Source organism: Micromys minutus (genome assembly GCF_963924665.1).
Source record: "Micromys minutus genome assembly, chromosome: 15".
Lineage (NCBI taxonomy): Eukaryota > Metazoa > Chordata > Mammalia > Rodentia > Muridae > Micromys > Micromys minutus.
The window spans coordinates 34,617,462-34,643,809 of record NC_137984.1 but is presented as its reverse complement, the minus strand read 5'-3'; the positions used below and the strand labels follow the sequence as shown (position 1 = coordinate 34,643,809).

The window sequence follows — 26,348 nt, the reverse complement described above, 5'->3', positions numbered from 1 at the left end:
TAACGTTAGGAGTGCCAGGGCATTTTTCTAGTTGAACCTGGAAGAAAGTAAATGAACTAACACAATAGGCTGTGTTAGAATGGAAACTCCAGCTGAAGTATTTTACCAATCATACCCTTTTCCTAATAGGGAAATGGCAAACTAGATAACTAGATAACCCTAGTTCCTGGAAAGTTATAAAAATAATAAAGAAAGGTTAATGTTGACTACAGAAATAAGAAACCAAGAAATAAGTGTGTAAAAAATATTTTCTGTTGGTTACAAAACAAACGAAACACCTGGGCCAGTGAGATGGCTTTGCTGGGTAAAGCACACACTGCCAAGCCTGGCAGCTTTCGTTCTCTTCCTGGAGCCCAGTACAGGCAGGGTGAGGGAACTGGTACCCTCCACACCCACAGAGCCCTGACATCCCTCCCCCAGCAACAACACCAGGAAAAGATCCGGATTCCCCAACTCTCAGGCTGAAAGCTAGACTTTTCTTTATAAACACACTAGGAAAAAATAAAAACAAGGAAAGGTTTACACAAAACAATATGCATACGTGTGTTCTGTAATGATTCCTTTATGGAAGCTGATGATCAATAGATTCAAGTTCATTGTGCTTAGAAAGTTTTGCCCTGGTAAGTGGACCTACGGCCCAATGGACACATGTAATACATATGCTCTCAAAAAGAAAGGTAAGAGTTGGCCATCATTTACTAAAAAATGTTAGGGAACATGAATTATTAATTCCAAGAGTCTACTAATGGTCTACACTTAATGAAGATAAAGCATACTGTTAACTTTTGAGAGAGATGTTACCAACAAAAAATTAACAGATTCTATGGCTTATTGTATGAGTGAATAAGTAATTTAAAACTAATATGGTTAGTTGTAGAGGCTGAGCAACTGGTGGGTGGGAGAGCTGGGCTGCCAGGGAGCAGAGAGATCTCTGTGGAGTGCACACGGAAAGTGCACCCCCTGCCTTGCCCTGCCCCGCCCTGTCTGATCCAGCGACCAGGAATAGAACTTTGGAACTTCTGTTCCCACCCGGCGACTCTGAGGCATAGAACAGGGCTCGACCCATCTGCCACCTGGACCAGTGGAGATCCAGGGACACAGAGCAGATACAAGGGAAAGGCAAGAACATATCACTGACAACAAAATGGCAAGAGGAAAGAGAAAGAGTATATCCCAAGGAAACCAAGACAACCTGGCAACACCAGAGCCCAGCTCTCCCATAACAGCAAACATCGGAATTCCAAACACTCCAGAAAAAAAAGGCACAGACCTGAAATCATACCTCAAGATGCTGATAGAGATACTTAAACAAGAACGGGAGGAAAAGTAAAAAGATTCAGAAGCTTTTAAACAGGAAACAAAAAAAACACTCAAAGAACTCAAAGAACTAGAGGAAAACAGAATCAAAGAGATGAAGGAATGGAAGAGGGAATTTAAAACGGAAATTGACACAATAAAGAAAACACAAAAAGAGATAACCCTAGACGTAGAACACCTAAAAAAGAAATCAGGAGTCACAGAAGCAAGCATTTCCAATAGATTACAACAGATGGAAGAGAGAATCTCGGGGGCAGAAGACAACATTGTAAACATAGACAAAACAGCCAGAGAAGATGCAAAAAACAAAAAGCTCCTAACCCAAAATGTCCAGGAAATCCAGGACACAATGAGAAGACCGAACCTAAGGATAATAGGAATAGAAGAGGGAGAAGAGTATCAACTAAGAGGCACAGTAAATATCTTCAACAAAATCGTAGAAGAAAACTTCCCTACCCTCAAGAATGAGATGACCACGTGCATAAAAGAAGCCTTCAGAACTCCAAATAGGTTGGACCAGAAAAGAAATACCTCCCGACACATAATAGTAAAAACATCAAGTGCCCAAAGCAAAGAAAGAATACTGAAAGCAGTAAGGGAAAAAGGTCAGGTAACATATAAAGGCAGACCAATCAGACTCACACCCGATTTCTCAACAGAGACTATGAAAGCTAGAAGAGCCTGGACAGACATCATGCACACCCTAAGAGAACACAAGTGCCAGCCCAAGCTGCTATACCCAGCAAAACTATCAATCACCATCGATGGAGAGATGAAGATATTTCCAGACAAATCAAAATTTACACAATATCTGACCACAAACCCAGCACTACAACGAATTATAGGTGGAAAACCCAATACAATGAGGGAAAATACAGCCTAGTAAAAACAAGAAAACTCCTAAACAAGAAAACTAAAAGAAGAAAAAGACACAGACACAACTCAATCCACAAAAGCAATAATGGCAGGAAACAGAAACAACTATTCCTTGATATCTATTAACATAAATAGACTCAACTTCCCAATAAAGAGACATAGGCTCTCAGACTGGATACATAAACAAAAGCCAGCATTTTGTTCCATACAGGAAACTCATCTCAGAGACAAAGACAGACACTATCTCAGAGTTAAAGGGTGGGAAAAAAACTTCCAAGCAAACAGCTCAAGAAGCAAGCTGGAGTGGCTATTCTAATATCGAATAAAGTAAATTTCCAACCAAAAGTTATCAAAAAAGATAAGGAAGGACACTTTTTACTCATTACCAGGGAAACCGGTCAGGAGAAACTCTCAATCCTTAACATATATGCTCCAAATAAAAAAGCAACCACATTCATAAAAGAAATCCTACTAAAGCTCAAAAAATATATTTCACCTTACACAATAATAGTGGGAGACTTTAATACCCCACTCTCACCAATGGACAGATCATGGAAACAGAAACTGAACAAGGACACTGCAAAACTAGCAGAGACATTGAACCAACTAGAATCAATAGATATATACAGAACATATTATCCTAAAGTAAAAGAATACAACTTCTTCTCAGCACCTCATGGCACCTTCTCGAAAATTGACTACGTAATTGGACACAGAGCGAGCCTCGATTGATATAAGAAGATTGAAATACTCCCATGCATCCTCTCAGATCACCATGGTCTACGGCTGGTCTTTAACAACAACAAAGACAACAAAAAGCCCACATACACATGGAAACTAAACAAGGCTCTGTTAAACGATAGCAGGGTCAAAGAAGAAATAAAAAAAGAAATTAAGGATTTTCTAGAATTCAACGAAAACGAAAACACAACATACCCAAACCTATGGGATGCAATAAAAGCAGTACTGAGAGGAAAACTCATAGCCCTAAGTGCTTCCAAAAAGAAACTGGAGAGAGCTTACATCAGCAACCTGACAGCACAGCTAAAAGCCCTAGAACAGAAGGAAGCAGATAAACCCAAAAAGAGTAGACGGCAAGAAATAATCAAAATTAGGGCAGAAATAGACCAAATAGAATCAAAAAGAACCATTGAAAAAAATCAACAAAACCAAGAGTTGGTTCTTTGAGAAAATCAACAAGATTGATAAACCCCTAGCAAGACTAACTAGAGGGCAAAGAGAGAGTATACAAATTAACAACATCAGAAAGGAAAGTGGGGACATAACAACTGAAACTGAGGAAATTCAAGAAATCATCAGATCCTACTACAAAAACTTATACTCCACAAAAATGGAAAATCTGGAGGAAATGGATGAATTCCTAGACAGATACAAGATCCCAAAGTTAAACCAGGACCAAGTAAGCCATCTAAATAACCCTATAACACCTAAAGAAATAGAAGTCATCAAAAGTCTCCCAACCAAAAAAAGCCCAGGTCCAGACGGGTTCAGTGCAGAATTTTATCAGACATTTATTGGGGATATAACACCAATACTCTCCAAACTATTCCAAAAGATAGAATCAGATGGAATACTACCTAACTCATTTTTTGAGGCTACAATAACCCTCGTACCTAAACCACACAAAGACCCTACAAGGAAAGAGAACTTCAGATCAATCTCACTTATGAACATTGATGCAAAAATACTCAACAAAATCCTTGCAAACCGAATCCAAGAACACATTAAAACGATCATTCATCATGACCAAGTAGGCTTCATCCTTGGGATGCAGGGATGGTTTAATATAAGGAAATCCATCAATGTAATCCACCATATAAACAAACTCAAAGATCAAAATCACATGGTCATCTCACTAGATGCTGAGAAAGCATTTGACAAAATCCAACACCCCTTCATGTTAAAAGTCCTGGAAAGAACAGGAATCCAAGGTCCATACCTAAACATAATAAAAGCAATATACAGCAAACCAACAGCCAACATCAAACTTAATGGCGAGAAACTTGAAGCAATCCCACTAAAATCAGGGATTCAACAAGGCTGCCCGCTCTCCCCCTACCTATTCAACATAGTACTGGAAGTCCTGGCTGGAGCAATTAGACAGCAAAAGGAGATCAAGGGGATACAAATCGGAAAGGAAGAGATAAAAACATCACTCTTTGCCGATGACATGATAGTGTACTTGAGTGACCCCAAAAATTCCACCAGAGAACTTCTACAGCTGATAAACAAGTTCAGCAAAGTGGCTGGATACAAAATTAACTCGAACAAATCAGTAGCCTTCCTATACTCAAAGGACAAACATGTGGAGAATGAAATTAGGGAAAAGGTACCCTTCACAATCGTCACAAAAACTATGAAATACCTTGGTGTGACTCTAACTAAGCAAGTGAAGGACCTGTACGACAAGAACTTCAAACGTCTAAAGAAAGAAATTGAGGAGGATCTCAGAAAATGGAAAGATCTCCCATGCTCATGGATTGGAAAGATCAACATCTTAAAAAGGGCCATCCTACCAAAAGCAATCTACAGATTCAATGCAATCCCCATCATAATTCCAACCCAGTTCTTCATGGAACTGGAAAAATCAATGTGCAATTTCATATGGAATAACAAAAGATCTAGAATAGCTAAATCCATCCTTAACAACAACAAAAAAAAAACATCTGCGGGAATCACTATCCCTGACCTCAAGCTATATTACAAGGCAATTGTGCTGAAAACTGCATGATACTGGTACAGAAATAGGCATGTGGATCAATGGAATAGAATAGAAGATCCAGAAATGAGCCCTCATGTATATGGTCACCTGATTTTTGACAAAGGAGCAGTAAACATTCAATGGAAAAAGGACAGCCTATTCAACAAATGGTGCTGGTCCAACTGGCCCTCAGCATGCAAAAGAATGAAAATAGACCCTTTCTTTTTTTTTTTTTTTTGTTTTTTTTAAACGACTTTATTTTACAAAACAAAGATAAATGTACAGATTTTAAACATTTTTTGCTTAAAATTATACATTTTTGTCAGTACTGTTTTTTCAGACATTGAAATAATTTTTACATAAAACCATGTGAATATATTTTTTTAGTCAGTACTTGATTTTTTTTCAAGGGCTATTCCACTTCTGGGCATATACCCCAGAGACACTTTAATACACAACAAAGATATATGCACCACAATGTTCATAGGGGCTCTATTTATAATAGCCAGAAGCTGGAAGGAACCCAGATGTCCTTCAGAAGATGAATGGATACAAAAATTGTGGTACATTTACACAATGGAATACTACTCAGCCACCAGAAACAATGACTTAACCAAATTCTTAAGAAAATGGCTGCATCTAGAGAATATCATCCTGAGTGAGATAACCCAGTCACAAAAGAACAGACATAATATGCAGTCACTGATAGTGGGATGCTAAACCCAGAGGCTTGCACTCCCCCAGAAGCAACTCACAGACTGTATGAAGTCCAAGAAATAAAGAAAACAATATATATATATATATATATATATATATATATATATATATATATATATATTTACAAAACAAAAAGACTTTGACTATTTCCATGTTGCGTTTTGTTTTGCATGTACTTTACGCTCATGATAACTATTAGGTTTTCAATGCATACTGTCAAGCCCTTGAAAAAATCAAGTAGTGACTAAAAAATATATTCACATAGTTTTATGTAAAAATTATTTTAATATCTGAAAAAACAGTACTGACAAAAATGTATAATTTTAAGCAAAAAATGTTTAAAATCTGTACATTTATCTTTGTTTTGTAAAATAAAGTCGTTTAATAAAAAAAAAGAAAAAAAAAGAAAATTAAGATGTCAGACATCTGAAAAGTAACGCATAATCTTGGGTTTTGGTAGGTGTAAAGGCAGCATTTAGATCGTTTCTAATTTTTAGCTTTTATAAAGATACAGAAATTTACAATTTTATGTATATAATGACATCATTTGGACAAAGCAGCATCCCACAGATGAGAAAACTGTTTAACAACTACACATTTAATTAAATGCTAATATCCAAAATATATAAAGTACTCAAAAAAAAAAAAAAAAAAAACAAAACTAATATGGTTAGTATAAAGACCATTTCTATGAAGTCAGACCAACTGCTTACAGTTTAGCTTTCTTCTGGTTTTACCTTTGTGTCCATGAAACTCAGTTTTCATGTATAAATATGAGGACAATAGGATTATTGTGAATATCAACTCAAAAGGAATAAACTTAACATAATGTATAAAAACTATTATGAACAAAATTTCGGTCATCAAGAAACCAAACACAATAAATGTCCACTATTGTTAAATCAACATATTAAGACAGGGTAGTTACTCACCAGAGAATCCCACCATAAAACAGAGAAAATATAAAATAAAATATAATAGATCCCCAGGTAACAAGATGATTGATCCAAGTCCAGAAATGAGTTTCCAATGCCATCTTAAAAAATAAAAAAAGTGTCTGATCAATATAAACTAAGAGTTTACTTTAACTTTTCAGTTATAGCTGTCTAAAAGCTGTAGATTGGCTTTTAGATAATACAGTATCAGTCTCAATCAAAGAATCTTAGTAGGAAATATTGGAATATTTTCCTTCTGAGAGAAAGCAGTATTGAAATATCATATGATGACAGATATTACCTCAACTCTGTGGCACAAAAACAAAACAACAACAGCAACAATAAAACCCAAACAACCCTAGTATTTTAGATGATATACAGTGAATCCAAATTTCAGTAATTTGTAACCAAAATCATATGATGCTTTCCAAAACAATGGTCAATAAGAAAAATTTTAATAAATGATTAAAATTTAGTGAATCCAGCTACTGTTGAAAAGCCAAAAGGGAAACTACATCTGTCTTGCTGAAAGATGAAGTAAGTGAGACACTTAGAGCAGGTGCACACAGGTGTCTAGGGTCATAGCATACCTTCATCGTGACTGTAATGACCATGACTGTGAAGACCAAAGTGCCAAACGTCCAGTTTCCAAACATCTAAACACAGGAACAGACTGATATGTTATTTATCAACATAATGTTAAATCTACTATAAGATAAAACTAATTTTATTCTTTACAAAAGGTCTCTGGATTATTTAAAACAAATATTCACATGAACTCTGATTATAGTAATAAAGTGACAAGGACAAAAATAATTGAAACCTTACTGAGGTAACTATTTTGAACAATGGCCCTTTGGATAACATATAAAACAAAAAATGTAAAGATGGTTCAGAATGCAGAATTTGTTTATCAAGACTGTTTTTCCTTAGGATGATACAGTGTGTTGTTATACTCCTGAACCCTTGTAAAAATGATAATAAAATCTTGATTGACTGCAGTTAATTTTCTGAAATACTTCCAACTAGAAGTTATAATAGAACATTTGTTACAGTGCATCTGGATAGAAAAATCTTAGTAAGAAAAAAAGAAAAATAAATAAACTGGAAAGAAAAAGATAATGGAATGGGCTGGGACGCCAATGGAACTGTTCGGCAAAGGAGTCCATGTAAATACTACAAGTAATATCAAGCAGAAGCAGTCTTTGGTCTTTAGAGTACAAACTTACAAAGTCTACCACACATGCAGGATCCCAAAACAATTTCAAGATTTTATTTCCACTTTAAGCCTATAAGTATGCAAATTTTATGAATTTAACTTACAAAGCACTCATAATCTCGACACTCATTTAGAACTTTATCTAAAGGCTGATTTGTTTTTAATGTCTTCATATCTACCAGCAATTACTTGACAAGTTACTGAAGCTCCCTGATTTCCACATCTTTGTAAAATGAGGATAAGTAACATTTAAAATATGCAGAATGAACAAGGTTTCTGGTATATAAAAAGCAAATGGTAAATACATGTTGCTTATTAATAATGGAACATCAATTTACATTTTTTTGAGGGACCTTGCAGTCTTCCAAGAACACGGAGAATGTGGACACCATATGAACCTATGCTCATTTCTCACTTTTTTAGGTACTCTGACTTAGAAATTCCAAAACTCAATGGGTCCCAAGAGCCAGTCTCTCGGGGCTATGGTGGCAAGGACTTTGATATAAGAAGGCAATTTCGACTCGGAACTGCTAAACCTATGTGCCCAAATCACGAGGCTCTGGTTTTACTTAAGGTACGCCGTGTTCTATTTCCTGCGTGAGTCACATGGGTGACTTCTTTGGGTGAGCAGTGAGCTCATGAAGACCAGACTCTTTCCACTCTGTCATTCTATTGAACTCAGCTGAGGTGGGGGCATTTGGGGGCTGAGCTAAGAGAAAGTGATTTAAGCTTATATTCTTTTCAACATTACTAACAATTTCAAGCATTTGTAAAACATTTTTACCTGGCCATTTCCAAGCAGAGATGTATCCTTCCCCACTAGAAAGTAGGATCCAAAGAAGAAAATGAAGGCATGGCTGAAACCCAGGATGGTCCAGTAAAGAAATGCTTTCATGCTCAAGAGACGGTTTTTACTAATGTCCCTGCAATTATTTTTTAAAAGAAAAAACAACACATTAGGATTCATTGTTATCTTTTAAACAATTAATTTAACTAATAATTTATAATGATAGAATATTTAGATGGCTAAAAAGTATCAGCAAAAAGAATAAACTAAATTTACAAACCATTTCTAATTATAGCATGTATCCTGATAACAGCTCAGAATTCATAAATAAATTCAAATCTATTTTCATTTGATAATAAAGCACGATACTGTCATAGTACTTCAGTGTAATTAACTGTGAACAACGGGTTATCTGTATTATAGTCTGTTCTCATTCAGCCACACGGCCATGACAGTCTCCTTGGTAAGATACAAGCTGGCTTCATTTCAGAAGTTAATTGTGAGAGGGTAACAGACTGTCCCAGGGAGTCTGGTAAGCTAGAGCAAGCGATTCCTCACATAACTGGCACCTCTACAACCTGTGACAGTCTATGAAGACCATGGGCTGGTCCTGACAGACTTGACGTCTCTAGGGTCACCTGTTTTGGGGAGTTCTGGACAAAGCAGGGACTACTGTCCATCACTTGCACTTAACTTTGATTAGCATTCATAAACTAAGTAATAGTAAAATATAAACTAACTTTAAAGAAACTCTAGATGCTATTAACAAGTGAATAGCTACTTTTGTGTATAACAGTCCAAGGATGGAAGTGTTTATTCTTAAAAACACTGAAATTTATTGAAATTTTCTCTTTAACATTGAAAACCTTTAGACCATCCAACAATCATGCTTTACACTACATATACATGTCCAATAATGGATAATACATACCTATAGAGGGTAGGCTTGCTCTGTAATACATGTGGGTCTATATGTTGTTCCAAAAGACTATATATGAGAACAGGTAGGGAGGTAAAACAGATATTGTATAAAGTCAGGTACACGCTGTCATACAGTGTCTAAAAAGAGAAATGAATTGAAGAAATTTTGAGATTCTAAATTATGTTTCTATTGTATATATATATATATATGTATATGGAAAAATATTAAAAATAAGTATCTTAATTTTTCAATTTATACCAAAATACCCTTAAATGAATCTAAGTTAATAAATGTGCTTTGTTTTATAATAGAATCTATACTGTTCCTAGAGCTACATTGTCTAGGGACTGAACTCTTTTTCAAAGTGCAGTAAACTGGATTTCCATCTCAAGACTCTGAAGTTGGTCAGTGTGGTGCAGGTTAACAGTTCTTTTTTTTGTGGTTGTTGAATCAGTCATCTTTATTTACAGGACAATAGGGAAGGAGTGTTGACCACAGCACAAGGGACTCATAAACAATTGTTTTCCTAAAACAGGAAACCAGCATGAAATAAGAATTATGACTTCTGGATTCTCCAAGGAGACTTTACATCTGACATATTTATAGTATATATAAAAACCAGTTTTGGTAGCTCAGTTAGTCAAATAAACTTTTTAAAGTATAATCTGTCTGAATTTGATCATTTGAATTCAATATAATGCTGTCAGTTTTATTAGATATGTTGAGCTGTGTTTTCCCTTTGAAATTGATCATTCCTGGTGCCATGAAAGTGTTATACAAAACTATATTCTTATGGCTTCCACTTGTCTTCATCTTGGGATATTTGAGAGTGAAGAAGTAAAAGTTTAATGAAAACTTTCCTATATTGTCACATTTTAAATTTCTCCCAGCATAAATAATTGACATTATCTAAGATTTGGACTTTGCATAAAGGTTTTCACAATTTTTTAAATTGTCATACAAATTCTTTAATGTGGAGCCTTAAGTATTACAAAAAATACACCCTGACTAAAACATTCGCCATATTTTTCTCAGCAGCAATACTTTCAGTACACAACATTTGTAAATGTTTTCTCTGAGCAGAACAGTTCTTGTGCATGCATCCTCCGTTCCTCGGTAGTTCTCTGATGACTACCCCTCCTCTCCCCCACCTTCTATCTTCTGAAACTTCTCTTTGTCCATCATCCTCTCTTTCTCTAAGTCCTTGGTGACATCATTGTCCTCTCAACTGTTACAGTTGCTATTGCTGGTACTAACGCTTTACAGCTTCTGCCTATGGTCCTATTGTCATTGCGCTGATTGGTTAGACATATGTGAGAAAAGGACAATTTTGATTTATGTAAAATTTTTATTTTGTTTAAATGTAGAAATGTTCTGTCTACATGTACACATGTCCAAAAAAGGCATCAGGTCCCTTTATACACGGTCATGAGCCACCATGTGGTAGACAGGAATTGAACTCAGGACCTCTGGAAGAGCAGCAGTCTTTTTATCCACTATTGGCCAGCAGTCAGTCTATGGGTAATGTTGATGGTAACCAGGCCACTGTGCATCGTGCCATCTCTGGGCGGGTGTTTCGGGTTTTATAAGAAAGCAGGCAGATGAGCAATGAGCAAACAAGCCAAAAGGCAGAGTTTCTTCATGGCCTGTGCTTCATTTTCTTACCAGATGTTCTTCCCTGAGTTCCTGCCCTTACTTCCCTGAGGGATGGAGTGTGAACTGAGAGTTGTAAAATGAAATAAACCTTTCCTTCCGAGTTGCTTTCAGTCATGATGTTTTATCACAGAAATAGAAACCCTAATGAAGATACTCATTAATACTGTCTCTTTAAAAACCTTGTCAAAATGTGTCGGGTTCCTACTGTTACATGGTCTGAAAGGATTTAATTCAGGTAAGTCATTGCTAACAATCCATGTCTATGACATGATTTCCAAGTTAAAGCTCTGTACTGTAAATGGGGAAAGGACGATTACTAAGAGGAATTAGTGATTTGACTTCTAACTGAAGATCAGAACCACTGTAGCCAGCACTTTAAGATGCAGAAGGAGCCATGTGAGAGTGTAATTATGGAAAACTAGTTTTGAGATGAGATTTATGTAATTCCTGAACTACATCACTAAGGTTCTCAGCAAATCTTCCAGATCAGGAAGTAAGTGAACCTTCGATACTTATTTGCTCTGACTTGGTGTTGAGTATACAGAAATATCACAAATAATGAAAACAGTTATCAAGCTTGGGGAGGTGAGTCAGTGGTTAAGAGTACTTGACTGGGGTTTACAGTTAGCAGTCCATGAACTGGGGTTATAGTGGGTGATGGTGGTGGGAACAGAAACCTGTAATCCTACCACTTGGGAAGTGGAGGCAAGAGGACCAGTTCAACATCACCCATGACTACACAGTAAGAGGAAATCATGAGCGCCATTAAACCTTCCGAAACAAACACACGAAGAGTTAATGTCAATTTGAAAAGAGTCCACAATTAACATATATTTTGGTATTAACAGCAGTCACAAATTAAAGCCAGAATAAGTATTATGATGCTAGGTGGAAGAAGCAACTATACCTAGTTTCTTGCAGGATCACGACTTGAACACATTAACTTTCTGACAAACACAAACTTGTGCTGTACTTACTTGTTGAGAAAACAAACAGTAGAACTGGTATAAAAACTGGGGTGTGATAAAGCACACATTCTGGAAAACAAGATTCAAACAGTGACAACTAAGAAACAGGAATCTGAAAACAGTTACAAGTGCCTAGAAAGAACATCTCAGCTGATACCTACTTTACATGCATTTTCTCTAAGGACACACCCATGTAAAATGAGAACAGAGAATTCTCTCATTTTACTAAATCATGTCTAGAAGCTGCTCAGAGAATCACAGATATTATAATGAAAGTTCTTAGTTCCCATCACTTCTAAGCAGTGAAAGTTTCGTTCAGAGATACTATTACAAGTAACAGTTGCTTACATTTCAGGGCTGTAAGAATCTTACACTGCCACACTCTTTAGTAAGTGGAAGTAGCACAGCATCTGCTCTCTCAGTATTTTTCCTATCACAAGGAAGAAGAGCACTGCCCAGACTCTATAGTAACCGTCAATCCACTCTCATCACAAGTGAAAGCCAAAGCAACCGGCCAGAAGGAAACTGTCACGTATACATAGCTGTGCTCTATCACCTGGCAACTATTAATTACAGAAACACACATAACACATAAGATATTCTGGTATGGTGAATGGTTATTAGCACGGACTCAAAACACGGTTCCCACCTTCCTTAAAAGGGTTCCAATGAGAGAATAGTATTCCAACATTATATTTTGTTTTATTGTACAAATAAACCCTCCATAACTGAGAGGCTTATGTACTTACTACCACAGGGCCACCCTTAAAAGCAAAAATTAATAAGGACTCTGTTACGAATTCATGAAATTATACTTAATTAAATTTATTACTAAGAAACATAAAATAGTTTTAAGGAAATTAAATTTATTGTAGCTATATTTGCACACAATAATAAAATTTAAGTGTAAATTTTAATGCATGATAGATTTACATACTATAAGATTAGAGAACTTTCCCAAAAGCAGGAGTCTGTGTGTTCTCTTGTTTTTGGTATTTACTTACTATGTGTGTGAGAGAGAAAGGAATACCGAGGGGAGACAGAGAGTGAGCACGTCTACATCACAGCACATATGTGAAAGTCAGAAGACAACTTAGAGCCGTTCTCTCCTGTCATGGCGTTCTCCACCACAGGGGTTCTAGGTTTAAACTCACACTATCAGGCTTGTTGGCAAGTACCAGTGAACCCTCTCACTGAGCCAGAAATGTTTTATAGCTTTTTTAAAGCAATCCTATCACTTGGGTCCAGTGGCAACCACTGCAGTCTGCCAGTAATACATTTATTTATAAAATAGTTATATTTGTTTAAAGAAACTATTTTAAGAATAATTTGAATATCTGTAACATTCTTAAATTAGAATTTTGAGTTAAAATATCAATAAATGATTCTTATAATCCAACAAAACTTACCTTATAAAAAAAATACTGTACAAGGGTAGCTATTCTAATATAATAAAAATGACCATGAACAAAAAGTAATTTGGAGAGAAATTTAAATCTGGCTACTGCATAGTCACTGTTTCTTGCAGCTTGTCTTCCTTCTTTACCCATGATTCCTGCAACAAAGATGATGAGAAGGAATGTTCACTGATAACCGAGTGTAATGTTTACAATGTGCATCACTCTGAGCCATGTGTAGTTGCTGGAGCTGAACGTAGGCACCACGTCCTAAACACAGCAGTTGGCAGCTATCCAAAATGGCTATTCTACTTAATATGTATAAAAGCTAAACACATACTAGACATGTAGCATTAATTTTCAAAGCTGTAGAAGGAAATAAATATAAAAATAACATCGAAATGTTCAGATCTAACGAGGCATCAGCCATACACTAATAAGCACAAAGTGATAAACTTTTAATGAGCACGTGGCTCTAGGACATCTTTAAACTCACCAGTTTCAAAGGTTCTAAAAAGAGGAAAATTCAGGCATTCGAACCCAACAAAAAAATAAGCACTTTCCCCCCAATTTTATTGGATATTCTCTGTATTTACATTTCAAATGTCATACACCTCCCATCCCCTCTCTCCTCCTCCTCAACTTGCTTCCATGAAGGTGCTCAAGCACTTTTTTTTAAAGCACTTTTTTAAAAAAAACAATTTTAAGCTGTGGTATATAAGTGACCATATTTTTAAAGTAAGAAATTGATTTCTTTGAATTTTCAATGGATTAATAATAGGTAAAAATGTATTCCCTGAAAGCAATGCATCATTTTTTCTGGAAAATAAAAGTCATCTTTAAAAACCATCTATTTTCATAACATTTTACTTATATTTTAAAATACAAGTGGCCATAATAAATACTCGTGTGTGTGTGTGTGTGTGTGTGTGCGCGCGCGCGTGCGTATGCACACATGCATGCAAGCATGCATGTATGTACAATGCTTGACTTATTTTAAAAAACAGGTCTTACATTAAAAAAAACCAAGATCTTCTTTTCTTTCAACAGTAAATGCTCCATTTCAAACTTACCGAGGGACTGTGGCAATGCGCACTTTAATCCTAGCATTCAGGAAGGGACACAGTCAGGCTGGTTCACATATTAAAGTTCACATAGCCAGACCGGGCTACCTCATTTTAAAAACTTAAAATAAAAATTATTTTAAGTGCTTACTTTCCTGTAATAAAATCCTACATACACTGATTAAAAGGTCAACAGGCACACAGGTGAAAAGTTTTGTCCTATAAAATAACTGCACCAATTTATAGTCTCAAAAATGTTGCCAAGTTTATCAACTTTTATCATTATTGCCACCTGACTTCTAATTTGCATTTGCTTGACAGACTGTTTTCATACACTTCATTTTTATGATTTCATTTTATGCTAGCAGATGGCTCTCCCCCCACCTCAGCATGTCTACTTGAACATCTTCCTCTTGCTAATGTGCTGATTCTTACATTATGAAGAATAAGGCTTAGCTATCAAGAGCAACTATTCTTAACTAGTTTGTCTTTACAGGCAAATGGACAGACTAGAAAATATCATCTGGAGTGAGGTAACAGGGACCCAAAAGGACATGCATGATATGTACTCACTAATAAGTGGATGGATATTAGACAAAAATGCACAAAACACCCAGAATACAATGCGCAGAATTCAAGGTTAACAAGTTGAAGGGTCCAAGTGAGGAAGTCTCAATCCTGAGATGGAGAAGAAAGCAATCATGGGAGTGGGGGCTCAGGGGAGGTGGGCAGGAGGGAGGGACCTGAATGGGAGACAGGACAGGGAGGTGAAAAGGGGAACATAATCAGGTATTGAGCTGGGGGGGAGGGGAAACAGGAGTGAAGCCCTGACAGCCAGCAGAAAGAATGGAAACAGGCAACCTCAGAAGGTAGGGGTAGGGGAACCCTTTAGAATATATAAGAGACCTGGGAGGTCAGAGACTCTCAGGGCTCATTGGGGATGGACCTTAAATGAATATCCAACAGTGGGGAGAGGGAACTTGTAAAGTCCTCCTCCAATAGAAAGTCAGGGCATCGACTGGAGGAATGGGGTTGCCACCCCACAGTAAAAGCTCTGACTCAAAGTTGTTCCTGTCTAAAAGAAGTGCAGAAGAGACTGAGGGAAAAGAGGTCTAGTGACCAGCCCAAATTGGATCCAGCTCGAGGGAGGCTCCAAGGCCTGACACTATGCTATGTTTGCTCACTGAACCTGGGGCTTGCTGTTTCAGCTAAACATAGCTGTGTAGAAAACTCCTCGAGTCAGTCTGCGTCTGGCCCATCTGCTGGTGCTTGGGTTATAGATTTGCACTATGCGTGGCTTTTATATGGGTACTAAAGAGCTGGATTTAGCTGCTCAGCCTGCCTAGCAAGCACTTTACTCAGCACACCATCTCCACAGTTCCCAAATCAGTTTTACATGCTTAGTATATAGTATAAAAATATTTAAAATTGCAATTGAGGTTTACTGGAAATAGTTTAGAAACCCCGAAGAAAGATAAAGTTCCAAAATGAGTATTTATTATCCCAAAGAGGAAGGCTGATTTTAAGACATAAAACTATCTGGTCTCTACTCTAGCCATCATCACATCATGAAGATGCTTCCCGGACAAGGCTGACTCCTCTAAGCTGGAATTTTATCCCTAAGAGGAGCTACACATGGCCCTCACACTTCCCTCCCCTGTTCTTGATTTGCAACAACACTGACAGATCGGCGTAGATGAAATAGTGAATCATTCACTGGTGAACTACTGCCAATATAGTAATAGGCACTGAATCCAATTTAATGGTTCTATAATAAGAACAGGAACAAGGAAAAAGTTTTGGGGGATAACCACATATGATCTTTTGAGTATAGAAAATAATATGTAAATGAGAAAATATTAAATAATATTAAAGTCAGAAAAGTACTTGAATTCTTTTTATTTTCTTATCAGTCTGGAGTATTTTTTTTTATAAAATTGTCCTCAAAATGAAAACCACAATTTTTAGTAATAATAACAAAAATAATTATTCATAGTTATAAATTATGAATTTAAAATCTTGAGAGCAAATATGTAAGTTAGAAAGGATAAAATAATGTAAGAAAGTTCTTTGTGAGGTGCAAAATGGGATGTAAAAATAAAATTACTTTTATTATTAACTAAGCAAAGACAAACTTCACTAGTAAACTATTCCCTTTAATTAATATTTTAAAGTAGAATATTATAAATAGTAGGTTAAATAATAATTGGTTTCTTATGGGGATATACTATCATGAAATACCACACTGTGTTTGTTTTCATTTCATATACTGGACATTGTACTTTACCAAAGGGGAAATTCAAAACTACCAAGTAATGATATACCAACTTGAAAATTCAAGAAGAAGTCATCACCTATGCCAACATGCGCCTCCTGTATCATGCTTACGTCATTAGCACCGTCACCCACAGCCAGCGTTATCGGTTTCTCAGGGGAAATCTTGATCAGTCTAATTACCTGAAGAACACAATGAATTAATTCTTTGTGATTAAATTTCAATTTTCTTGTATTTGCACAATGTCCTCTATCTGAAATCTTCTATAGTAGTATGGTGGTGAAGAAGACGTTAACTTCATGCTAGTCAGTAACATGCAATAAGGTTCACTTTTTAGAGGGGTGCGGAGATTAAGGGTTTAAGAATGTCTTTCAGAAATATCATAACCAAGTCATTTTCTGTCTGGATTTTACAAAGAAAAGAATTTTTTAAATGTATTCTAAAAATTTTATAAGACTAACACTTAAATTAATATACTCATTGAGATGTCAGACAAAATTCTCAAGAAAATACTCTGATAAAAAGAAAAGACATGTTTAGTCTGATTAACTAAATCTCAAGATTTAAGAAAATATAATCAGTGAAATCAGAACAAGTTTATCTGAATTCTTTTAAAACTACTTTTTAGACCTGTGTTTGGGGGAGGAGGGTACACACATGAGATGGTCAGGGTTTGGAGGTCAGATGACAACTCTGCGGAGCTGGTTCACTCCTTACACCTTCATGTGGTTCTCAATATTGAATCAAGGTCACCAGACTGACTTGAGTGCCTTTACCCATCGACCCACAGAATTCTAGCTGTGTTCTTACAAGAGCAGGGACATGTCTGTGCTCTAATCTCACACAGAATTTCATGCATCTAAATAAGCCTGGATATCTGCATGCAAAACAACCAGTACTTTATTTGTATTGCTAAGAATATTATATTAATATTAAAGTGCAATTTGTGTATGCATGTGTGTCTATATAAATGGGTACACTATAGAAGTCAGAGGATGTTCTTCCCTTCTTCCATGTGGGGTCTGAGGATGGAATCAGGTAGTCAGGTTCAGTAGCGGTGCCTTTACCTGATGAACAAGTCATCTTGTTGGCTTACTAAAAGAATATTTTTGAAGGAAAGAGTCTAAACCCTCAAAATATTCTAAAAATTTATAAATTTCAAAATTTTATATATTCCAAAAATTTACAAAAATTGTTTGAGTAGGTTTTCAGTTGAATCCTAATACTAAAATTGAAGTACTCCTTATATACAGCTTATCATGAGAAGATGATAAGAGTGATTTGGGTTTCAACGTCCTTATTTATAACTTAATAGCTGCTGCATCCTCTTCTCTCCTTCCCTCTGTCCTTCCCTTCCTCCCTTTGGATACTTTGTTAGTTGAGGCTGGCATCAAACTTGCAGTTCTCTTCCTCAGCCTCTTGGATGCTGGGTTTACAGGTATATGGCCCTGTGTTGAGGTTGATAACTTTTAATAAAGAATTATATTGTGTGTTCTTTCTTTCCTTCCTCCTTCTCTCCCCCTTCATTAAAGAGTGTTTTTGCCTCTAAATATTTCAGTGGAACTTTTTTTATGATCTATACTTACTTTTGCTTTCTGTAAAGGTGCCATGCGACAGCATAATACAGCTGAACAGTTTCTACAAACTTCCATAAATAGCTTCTCATGCTCCCTGAGTGCAAGAGATAAGCTGGTCCCATCCACTACCAGCCCGTGCTGGATCACGTGGTCCTCTGTGATTCTAGAAGACACAGCGATAGCACCTATGTCATACTCCAAGGCCAGGTCATTTACTTCACACTGAAAAGTCAGTGCAGACAGACTACCACCGAATGACTTATGTTTAAGAGAACAAACACAGTTGTGTTACCTGAAAGCTGAGATAAAATATAGCTTCTGTACAAAAAGAAAAGTGAGTACTACTAATGATTATAACAAATTTGCCAAAAGAACACATTTAGAAGACCAAAAGAAAACATGTAAAAATACAATCAGTAAGCTTTACATATTGTATAGTGTTATCAACACTGTATCGTCCTTACAATTTTCAGTATTTTAAGTGATATTACTTTTTAAATTTTTCATGTCTTATTTATTCACTGTGTGTATATGTGTATATGCACACATGTAGATGTCAAAGAACAACTTGAGAAAAATGGTTCACTTTTTCCATGTGGGCCTCAGGGACTGAACTCACACAGTCAGGCTTGGTAACAGGCACATTTACCCACTGAGCCATCTCACTGGTGCAACATAACTTTCAATAACCAATTTTAGGATATATACATATATCTCAAATTCTTTTGAGTGGTTAATTGTTCCTGTCATTATTTTTCTTAAACATTAACTCATCACAATGGTATTCACATGCTCTCAAAATAGCACAATTTCCAAGATGAAGTTCAATGATTCGTCTAGAAGTAACACTCTTAAAAATATCTTTGACTCCGCTTCACGGTGGCAGTAAAGAATGTGAGCTCTCAGCTTCCCACTGCCTGCTGCCATGCAGTCTTTGCCATTATAGACTATAGTTCCCCATGGAACTATACACCCAAAGAACTTTATTCTTCTATAAAGTATTTGCCCCACCTAGGGATCCAACCCATCTACAAACACTAAACCACCACATAACTGTTGATGCCAAGAAGCTCTTGCTGACAGGAGCCTGCTATGGCTGTTCCCTGAGAGGTCCTACCAGTACCTGACCAATCAGATACTTATAGCTAACCATCAGAATGAGGCCAGAGACCTCAACAGAAGAGCTAGGGGAAGGACTGAAGGCGCTGAAGGGGACTGAAACTCCGTAAAAAGAACAGTATCAACTAACTGGACCAACCAGAGCTCCCAAAGACTAAACCATCAACCAAAGAGTACAAATGGGGGGATTCATGGCTCCAGATGCATATGTAGCAGAGGATGGCCTTATCTGACAGCAATGGGAAGGGAGGCCCTTGGTTCTGTAGTGGCTTGATGTCCCAGCATAGAGGAATGCTAGGTGGGTGAAGTGAAAGTAGGTTGTTGAGTGGGGAAGCACCCTCATAGAAGCAGGGGGGAAGGGATAGAGAGGTTTTGAAGAGGAAACCTGGAAGGAGGATAACATTTGAAATGCAAATTAATAAAATGATTAAAAATAGATAAAAATAGGGGACAGAGCTAAACAAAGAATCCACAACAGAAGAATCTCAAATAGCCAAGAAGCACTTAAAGGAATGTTCAACATCCTTAGTCATCAGGGAAATGCAAATACAAACAACCCTGAGATTCCACCTCACACCAGTCAGGATGACTAAGATCAAAAACTCAGGTGACAGCAAATGTTGTTGAGTTAAAACTTAAAAAAAAAAAATTGAAGAAAGAAATGAAAAAACACAGCAGATGATAAAGAAACCTCCTATAACATGAATTGGTATGATTAATATTGTGAAAATGTCCATCCCACTAAAATCAATCTACAGATTTAATGCAATTTCCTCAAAAAAATCTACTGTAATTCTTCACAGAAATTGAAAAGCAATATTAAAATTCATAAAGAAGCATAAAAATATTTAAAGCAATCCAAAACAATGAAAACACTGCAAGAGTTACCATTCCTGACTTCAACGTAAAGTGCAGCCATAGTGTAAAGACACAGTGGCACTGGTGCACACACAGACACACCTCAGTGGAATAGAACAGAGGACCCAGATGAATGTCCACTTACATAGACTTTATTTACAGCAATACTGTCTTCTACCCACAGTGGGTTCGGGGCATGCACATGGTAACACAGACTTGTGTATGAGAACAGCCATATGCACAAAATCAAACATGAAAAATTGTCTTTTAATTTAAAAAAATAAATTTAAAACAGCCCTTTATTTATAGGCTGATGAACACAGGAAGTGCAAACTGGCCCAGACGCTGCTGTCTTACCTTCTGGCAAGCTGCCTCAATTGTTCAGCACATCCACTGTCTGACTTCTGGTTGATAAGTTCCAGGATATTCATAGTTCTATGAAAATGTCCACATGATAAACTCACACTAACAGCGGTTTCATGTTTATCTCCTGTAAGTACCCATACTTTAATACCAGCCATTCTCAGTGCTTCAATAGTTTCTCTAACTTTATCTTGTAATCTAAAAAGAAAAACAAAATTGGTAGGGGAAAAATATTCCTGTAGTCTATGTTTAGCATAAGCCATATAACACATCTGAAGTATAGACTTTATAAGAATAGTATAGTGTTATCAACATAACTGATTTTCTTTATATAAGAAATAAGATTAAGCGATTATTGGCTATCTAGTTCAAACAAAACAAACCAATTAAAACTTACAACTGTATGCTTTTAAGGGTATTATCAATAGGGTTTTTATGAACCCAACTAACTATGTAGTCTTCATAAACTTATCTCACTGGGAAGTGGAATTGGGAGGGGACTGAATAGAGCCTGGTGCATGCTAGGCAAAATAGTGTCAATACAAAGTCTGAACTTTCAAACCAAAGATCTTCCTCCACCTCACCCCTGAAGAAAATCACTGTGAGAACTAGCCATCAGAGTATAGGAAATACAGGACTACAGAACTTCCTATCAGCTTAAGGCGTCTTTTCATGAAAACAACGGAGAGAGAAATAAAAATCCACACTTAAACATGTACACCTCTGTAGATACAGGGAACACAAGAGAACAGGCTTAACTTATAAAAATCAATCTGATTAATAAAATTCAATTTAATTCAAACTAATGCTGACACAGATGCTGGGTTAAAATAAGTAAACAAGGTGCAAGGAATTTATATGCTAACAGAGGAGAAAAATCTTTAAACAAATAATTTAATACAGTATCAAAAAAAACCCTGCAACAGACTGTTTACAAAGAAGGGCATTTTCAATCATGTCAGTTGTCAAAAAAGATCTTTCTGGATGGGAGTTAGTTATGAATACGTCTTCTTCACAAAGGCACTGATCCAGGCAAAGGCACAGCCTTACCAAGGAACAAAGGCACAACCACAAGTTTCACCAGTTTCTGGTGTACAGCACAGCAGACAGTGTGGCATCCTTGAACATGATGGAGACTGGGCGGTAGTGGAAGGGTGAAGATGGAGAGATGTATGAGTGTCTGGAGACAGTAGGACACACTGAGGAATAGTAAACTAGAACTGTAATACACATGGTTGTTTTTTTTTTTTTTTTTTTTTTTTTTTACCTATTTCAAGTATCTAGATATCTTAAATACCTAATGCTAGAATAAAACAGCATTATCCAGAGTAAAAAATTTAAAGCTTTAGATTTCAATTTTGTTACACAATGTTAATTAATGATATTTACATTCATATATTAGAAGCACTTAACTAAAACATTCTTTTTAAAAAAAGATACTGTCTACTTGCCTGTCTTCCACTGCTGTAGCTCCTAGCAATATCAGGTCTTTCTCAATGTACTGGAAGACATCAGCCAATTTCTCTTCCCGACGTTGCAAGGCAGTCCTGGCCTCAAAAAGGCGCCTATCTACATCTTCATACTCTTTGTCTGTAAACTGTCTGTAAGCTATACACAGTGTCCGCAGTCCTTTCTAAAAGAAAAGAAAAGACAGGCACATACCTCTGTAAGAGCCAGATCCGGATTCTGACTTTAAATACAGTCATTTTGTCTTCACCTGTGACTTGAAACTACATGAACTTAGCAACCTGTTGATTACACCGACCTCAGTTTATTTTAATCTCTGAAAATTAGCATCCAAATCTAAAGATTTCTTACTATATATTTTCCATAGAAAAACCAAAAATAAATGTTCTAGCAATAGGATTTGAAGAGAGCAGACTTTAAAACACCATAGGACCATGGTTAGCAAATTTGTAAACAGTGCAAATTTCCTAATTTGTAAATAACACTCTTGTAAATAGCATTTAAGAGCTCATTAGATATTAATATATGTACTAATTAATTCACTCTACAATAACCATATATGGATACTGTTCTAGACAACAAAACGTCTATGTGGTTAGATACTCTAGTAGGCAGATGAATTAGATTGTAGGCAATTTCAAAACAAGGAAGTAAGAAGCCCATATATGAATCACATAGAAATATGAACAGGAGAGATCCCAAATTAGGTTTCTGCTTTTGGAAAAGTTTCTTGTATTTTTTTCTTTTAAATTTGAATCACGTTACATAAAATTTATTTTTTTAATAAGTACCATGAAGTACTTTTTAGAATACTTACAAAAATGTTATCACTACCAGAATATTTCACCCGGAGTGGATTCCCTATCCATCAGAACTGATGCCCTTCTTTTCCCTTCATTCAGAAGCCTTTGAAAACTGCTCATGTGCTTTATCTCTATGAACCTGCCTTATCCTGGATCTTTCATATAAATATACTGTGTGGTCTTTTGTGACTGGCTTCTTTCAGCAAAGTTTACAATGTTTGTCCATATTGTAGCATCTATAAGATACCAGTACTCATTTCTCTTAATAACTAAGTAATATCTCATTTCATTGCTATATCGTTACTTTATGCATTCATCAAGCTGGGCATCTAAGCCTTTCCAATTCAGGGCCATGAGCACCCATTCATTAGGTATACCTTTTCCATTCTCTTTGGTGTACATCTAGGCATATAGCTAGGTCAGGTTATAACTTCACTTTTACCTCTTGAAGACTGACAAACTGTTCAAAGGCTACATGATTTATATAATGTGTGCAATCTATATATTCTCCATGCCCTGGAGTTTCTCCATATTCCTCTAGTAAGCCTGTTTCTGCCTTGTTACTATGTCCTCTACCACTGAGCCACCCACTTAATATTTTTGTCTTTAAAAGTCTGGGTTTATATCGTCCCACTTACTCTTGCATTTCTGGGCTCAAGCTTTTGTCTTGTCTCTGCCTTTTCATCATAGGCCCAGGAAAAACTGGGGTTGGGGGGAGGAAGAGGAAAAGAACAACGACACCTAGCCATTCCGGAGATGAACCCAAGGATTTGTGCTTTACTCTAAGCCCCAAACACTCACTTTTGTCACACGCACAGTCTGGGTGGCATATGCAGCCACAAGTCCCTACTAGAACAGGCTGCAAGAAAATTTCAAGTTACCAGGTTAAAAATCAGTTTTTACAGCAAGTATGAAGAGCCAATGTTTAATTCAAAAGAACAAAGAATTACAGAATTTCTAAAACTTGAGTTATCTCCTAAAAAGATGAAATCTCTATCTTTTCATAAATGTATTTCTCAAGTTTGTTTTTAGTTTTTTTAAATCATAGCTATTTCTACTTACCAAAGCAAATTCATCAACATGAATTCTGGTTTTTGCTATTTCTCCACCTATACATTTAGGAAGAATTGAAGATTCTGCTCCTTTAGCAAATAAAAGCTTTTCACCTAAAAATAAATAAAACAGATTAGTTGTAAAGCTCTATAATAGGTAAATAAGTATTCATAAAAGTTTAGTTTGCTTACCGGAAGGTGCCTGAACAATTACACTCATTCTCCTACGATCTGAATCAAATTCCAGAATATGAAGCAGCTTGTACCTAACAATTAAGAATGACAGTCCTTAAGTTTTAGAGTATTAACGTCTGAATATTTGGAAAACTGAAAGATAAAAGACTTGCACGCTGATAGGATCTAATGATCAGTAACAGGTGCTGCACACAAAGGGGGTGACATCATCCTAAACAACTACCGATACTTCACAGACCTCGGATCACTTGGTTCCCACAGAAGCTAAGATGAGGACCACCAGAAAGATTGCTCTCAATAAGCGGGTAAATAGTAGAGAAGGACTGGAACCCAGCTCTGCCATTCGACCCTCTATCCTCTCCTGTCCTAACAAACCTGCCCAGTTTAAACCTCTATGCAGCCTTAACGGTTTGTCAGCAATGATTCTGGACCTGGGGTGGGTGTCGAGTTGCTGGACCTGGGGTGGGTGTCGAGTTGGAGAGTCAGGAAGCAAATGTCTCTGAAAAGAACTAAGCAAAAATTTATGAGGATAAACTGTAATGGTATATAAAAATCTTCCAGGAGATAATTCCGTAATACCGTGTAAGCAATGAATGCTCTTCATTGTGACAACAGGTTTCCTCATGAAAGCAGCTTCTGAATGGGCCTTACTTCTTTAGCATGAAAAAGCATACAGGGTTGAGGTATACAAACAGGCAACAGGACCAACTTATTAGTATAGAAAGAGGAGAAGGAAACCGCTATTCTTGAATGACTGGATATAAAATCAGACAACACAAGGGAATTTATGCTGGGTGCAGCTTCATGGCACAGCATTTGTCTAACAGTCCTGAGACACTGGTTTTGATCCCCAGTACCACAAAAACAAAAGATGAATGCATTTCTTTTACTAATGTCCTATGGAATCTCAACCACAAGAGTGCTTAGTGTAAATATATAAGTAAATTTAGTAAATAGCATACTACTGTAATTGTGATAAGATACAATGTAACACTGACATCACTCTATAACAGAGGTTAGCAAGTGTGTTACATAGTCCAAGTATTTTAGACTTTACAAGCCATATATATATATATATATATATATATATGTATGTATGTATGTATGTATGTATGTATGTATATCTTTTTACTTTTTTCATTTTGAGAAAGGTTCTTACTAAGTTTCCTAGGCTGGCTCACTTTATGCCCTAGGCAGGTCTTGAACTTGTGACCATCTGGCTATAGCCTCCATAGTACCTGAGTTATTTTCATCTCTCTCTCCTCCTTACTCTTTTTCTGTTGTAAACAGCTATAAATGCAATCTAACACAGCTCATGGGCTATACAAGAACAGACGGGAGGACAGAATTGACCCATAGGTCATAATTTGCTGATCCTTATCCCGTACTTATAATAGAGTATTACATATTTCAAAGAATTTACCTTTCCAATCTTCCAAGTACTTTAACTTCCATAGTTTCTTCAGAAATGCCTATAAATATAATACCAGCTCTAGGAATAAAAAGAAGTAATAAAATTTAGAGGAAGACATGTTTCACAGTATAACTTTATAACTTGGTTTGAATGAAGATACATTAATTGAAAGTTTAAGTTACAATATTGCCTTTGAATATGGTACTGTTGACAGGCTAGACTATATCCAAAACAACGCAAAATATTCTCACAAGTTTTATTATACAAAATTTGTACTAAACAATTTTTAAAAGATCATTTTAAAAAACCTTAAATTTGTATTTGGAAACTTTATATGGCAGTTCTCTAATATTCTACCGTTTGTTTCAAGAGTGTTCTCTGAGGACCAGAAAAGTCAGGCTACAGCACCTTGCTGCGGCCTCTACCAGAGCCTTCTCATCTGGTGAGGATGCATAGTACTCCAGCTGTGCAGGGGCCAGGTTGGGCTGCCAGGGACCATCGCCAATGCCATCAGCCTGAACACTGCTGATCTGTACAGTATGGCAAAGACTGACTGCTTTAAAGAAGAGATCATGTTCTCTGATCTGTAAAAACACAGCATTCATGATCAAAGCACATTCCCAGTGCCATACAGGAAAACAGACA

General features: G+C 36.5%; 1 protein-coding gene across 1 annotated transcript in view; it reads right to left on the bottom strand.

Annotated features, from left to right (window-relative positions):
* Positions 1 to 26,348, bottom strand: part of ATP11B (ATPase phospholipid transporting 11B (putative)) — an 87,816-nt gene that overhangs the window by 16,316 nt on the left and 45,152 nt on the right. The window contains exons 14-27 of the mRNA XM_080929180.1: positions 26,112 to 26,287; positions 25,713 to 25,781; positions 24,287 to 24,360; positions 24,105 to 24,208; positions 22,224 to 22,405; positions 20,767 to 20,970; positions 18,442 to 18,595; positions 16,935 to 17,037; positions 13,529 to 13,674; positions 12,129 to 12,188; positions 9,505 to 9,632; positions 8,571 to 8,709; positions 7,158 to 7,223; positions 6,565 to 6,668 (exon numbers count right to left, since the gene is read on the bottom strand). Coding sequence (XP_080785306.1) covers positions 6,565 to 6,668; positions 7,158 to 7,223; positions 8,571 to 8,709; positions 9,505 to 9,632; positions 12,129 to 12,188; positions 13,529 to 13,674; positions 16,935 to 17,037; positions 18,442 to 18,595; positions 20,767 to 20,970; positions 22,224 to 22,405; positions 24,105 to 24,208; positions 24,287 to 24,360; positions 25,713 to 25,781; positions 26,112 to 26,287 — 1,709 coding nt within the window. The remainder of the gene's footprint in view (positions 1 to 6,564; positions 6,669 to 7,157; positions 7,224 to 8,570; positions 8,710 to 9,504; positions 9,633 to 12,128; positions 12,189 to 13,528; positions 13,675 to 16,934; positions 17,038 to 18,441; positions 18,596 to 20,766; positions 20,971 to 22,223; positions 22,406 to 24,104; positions 24,209 to 24,286; positions 24,361 to 25,712; positions 25,782 to 26,111; positions 26,288 to 26,348) is intronic.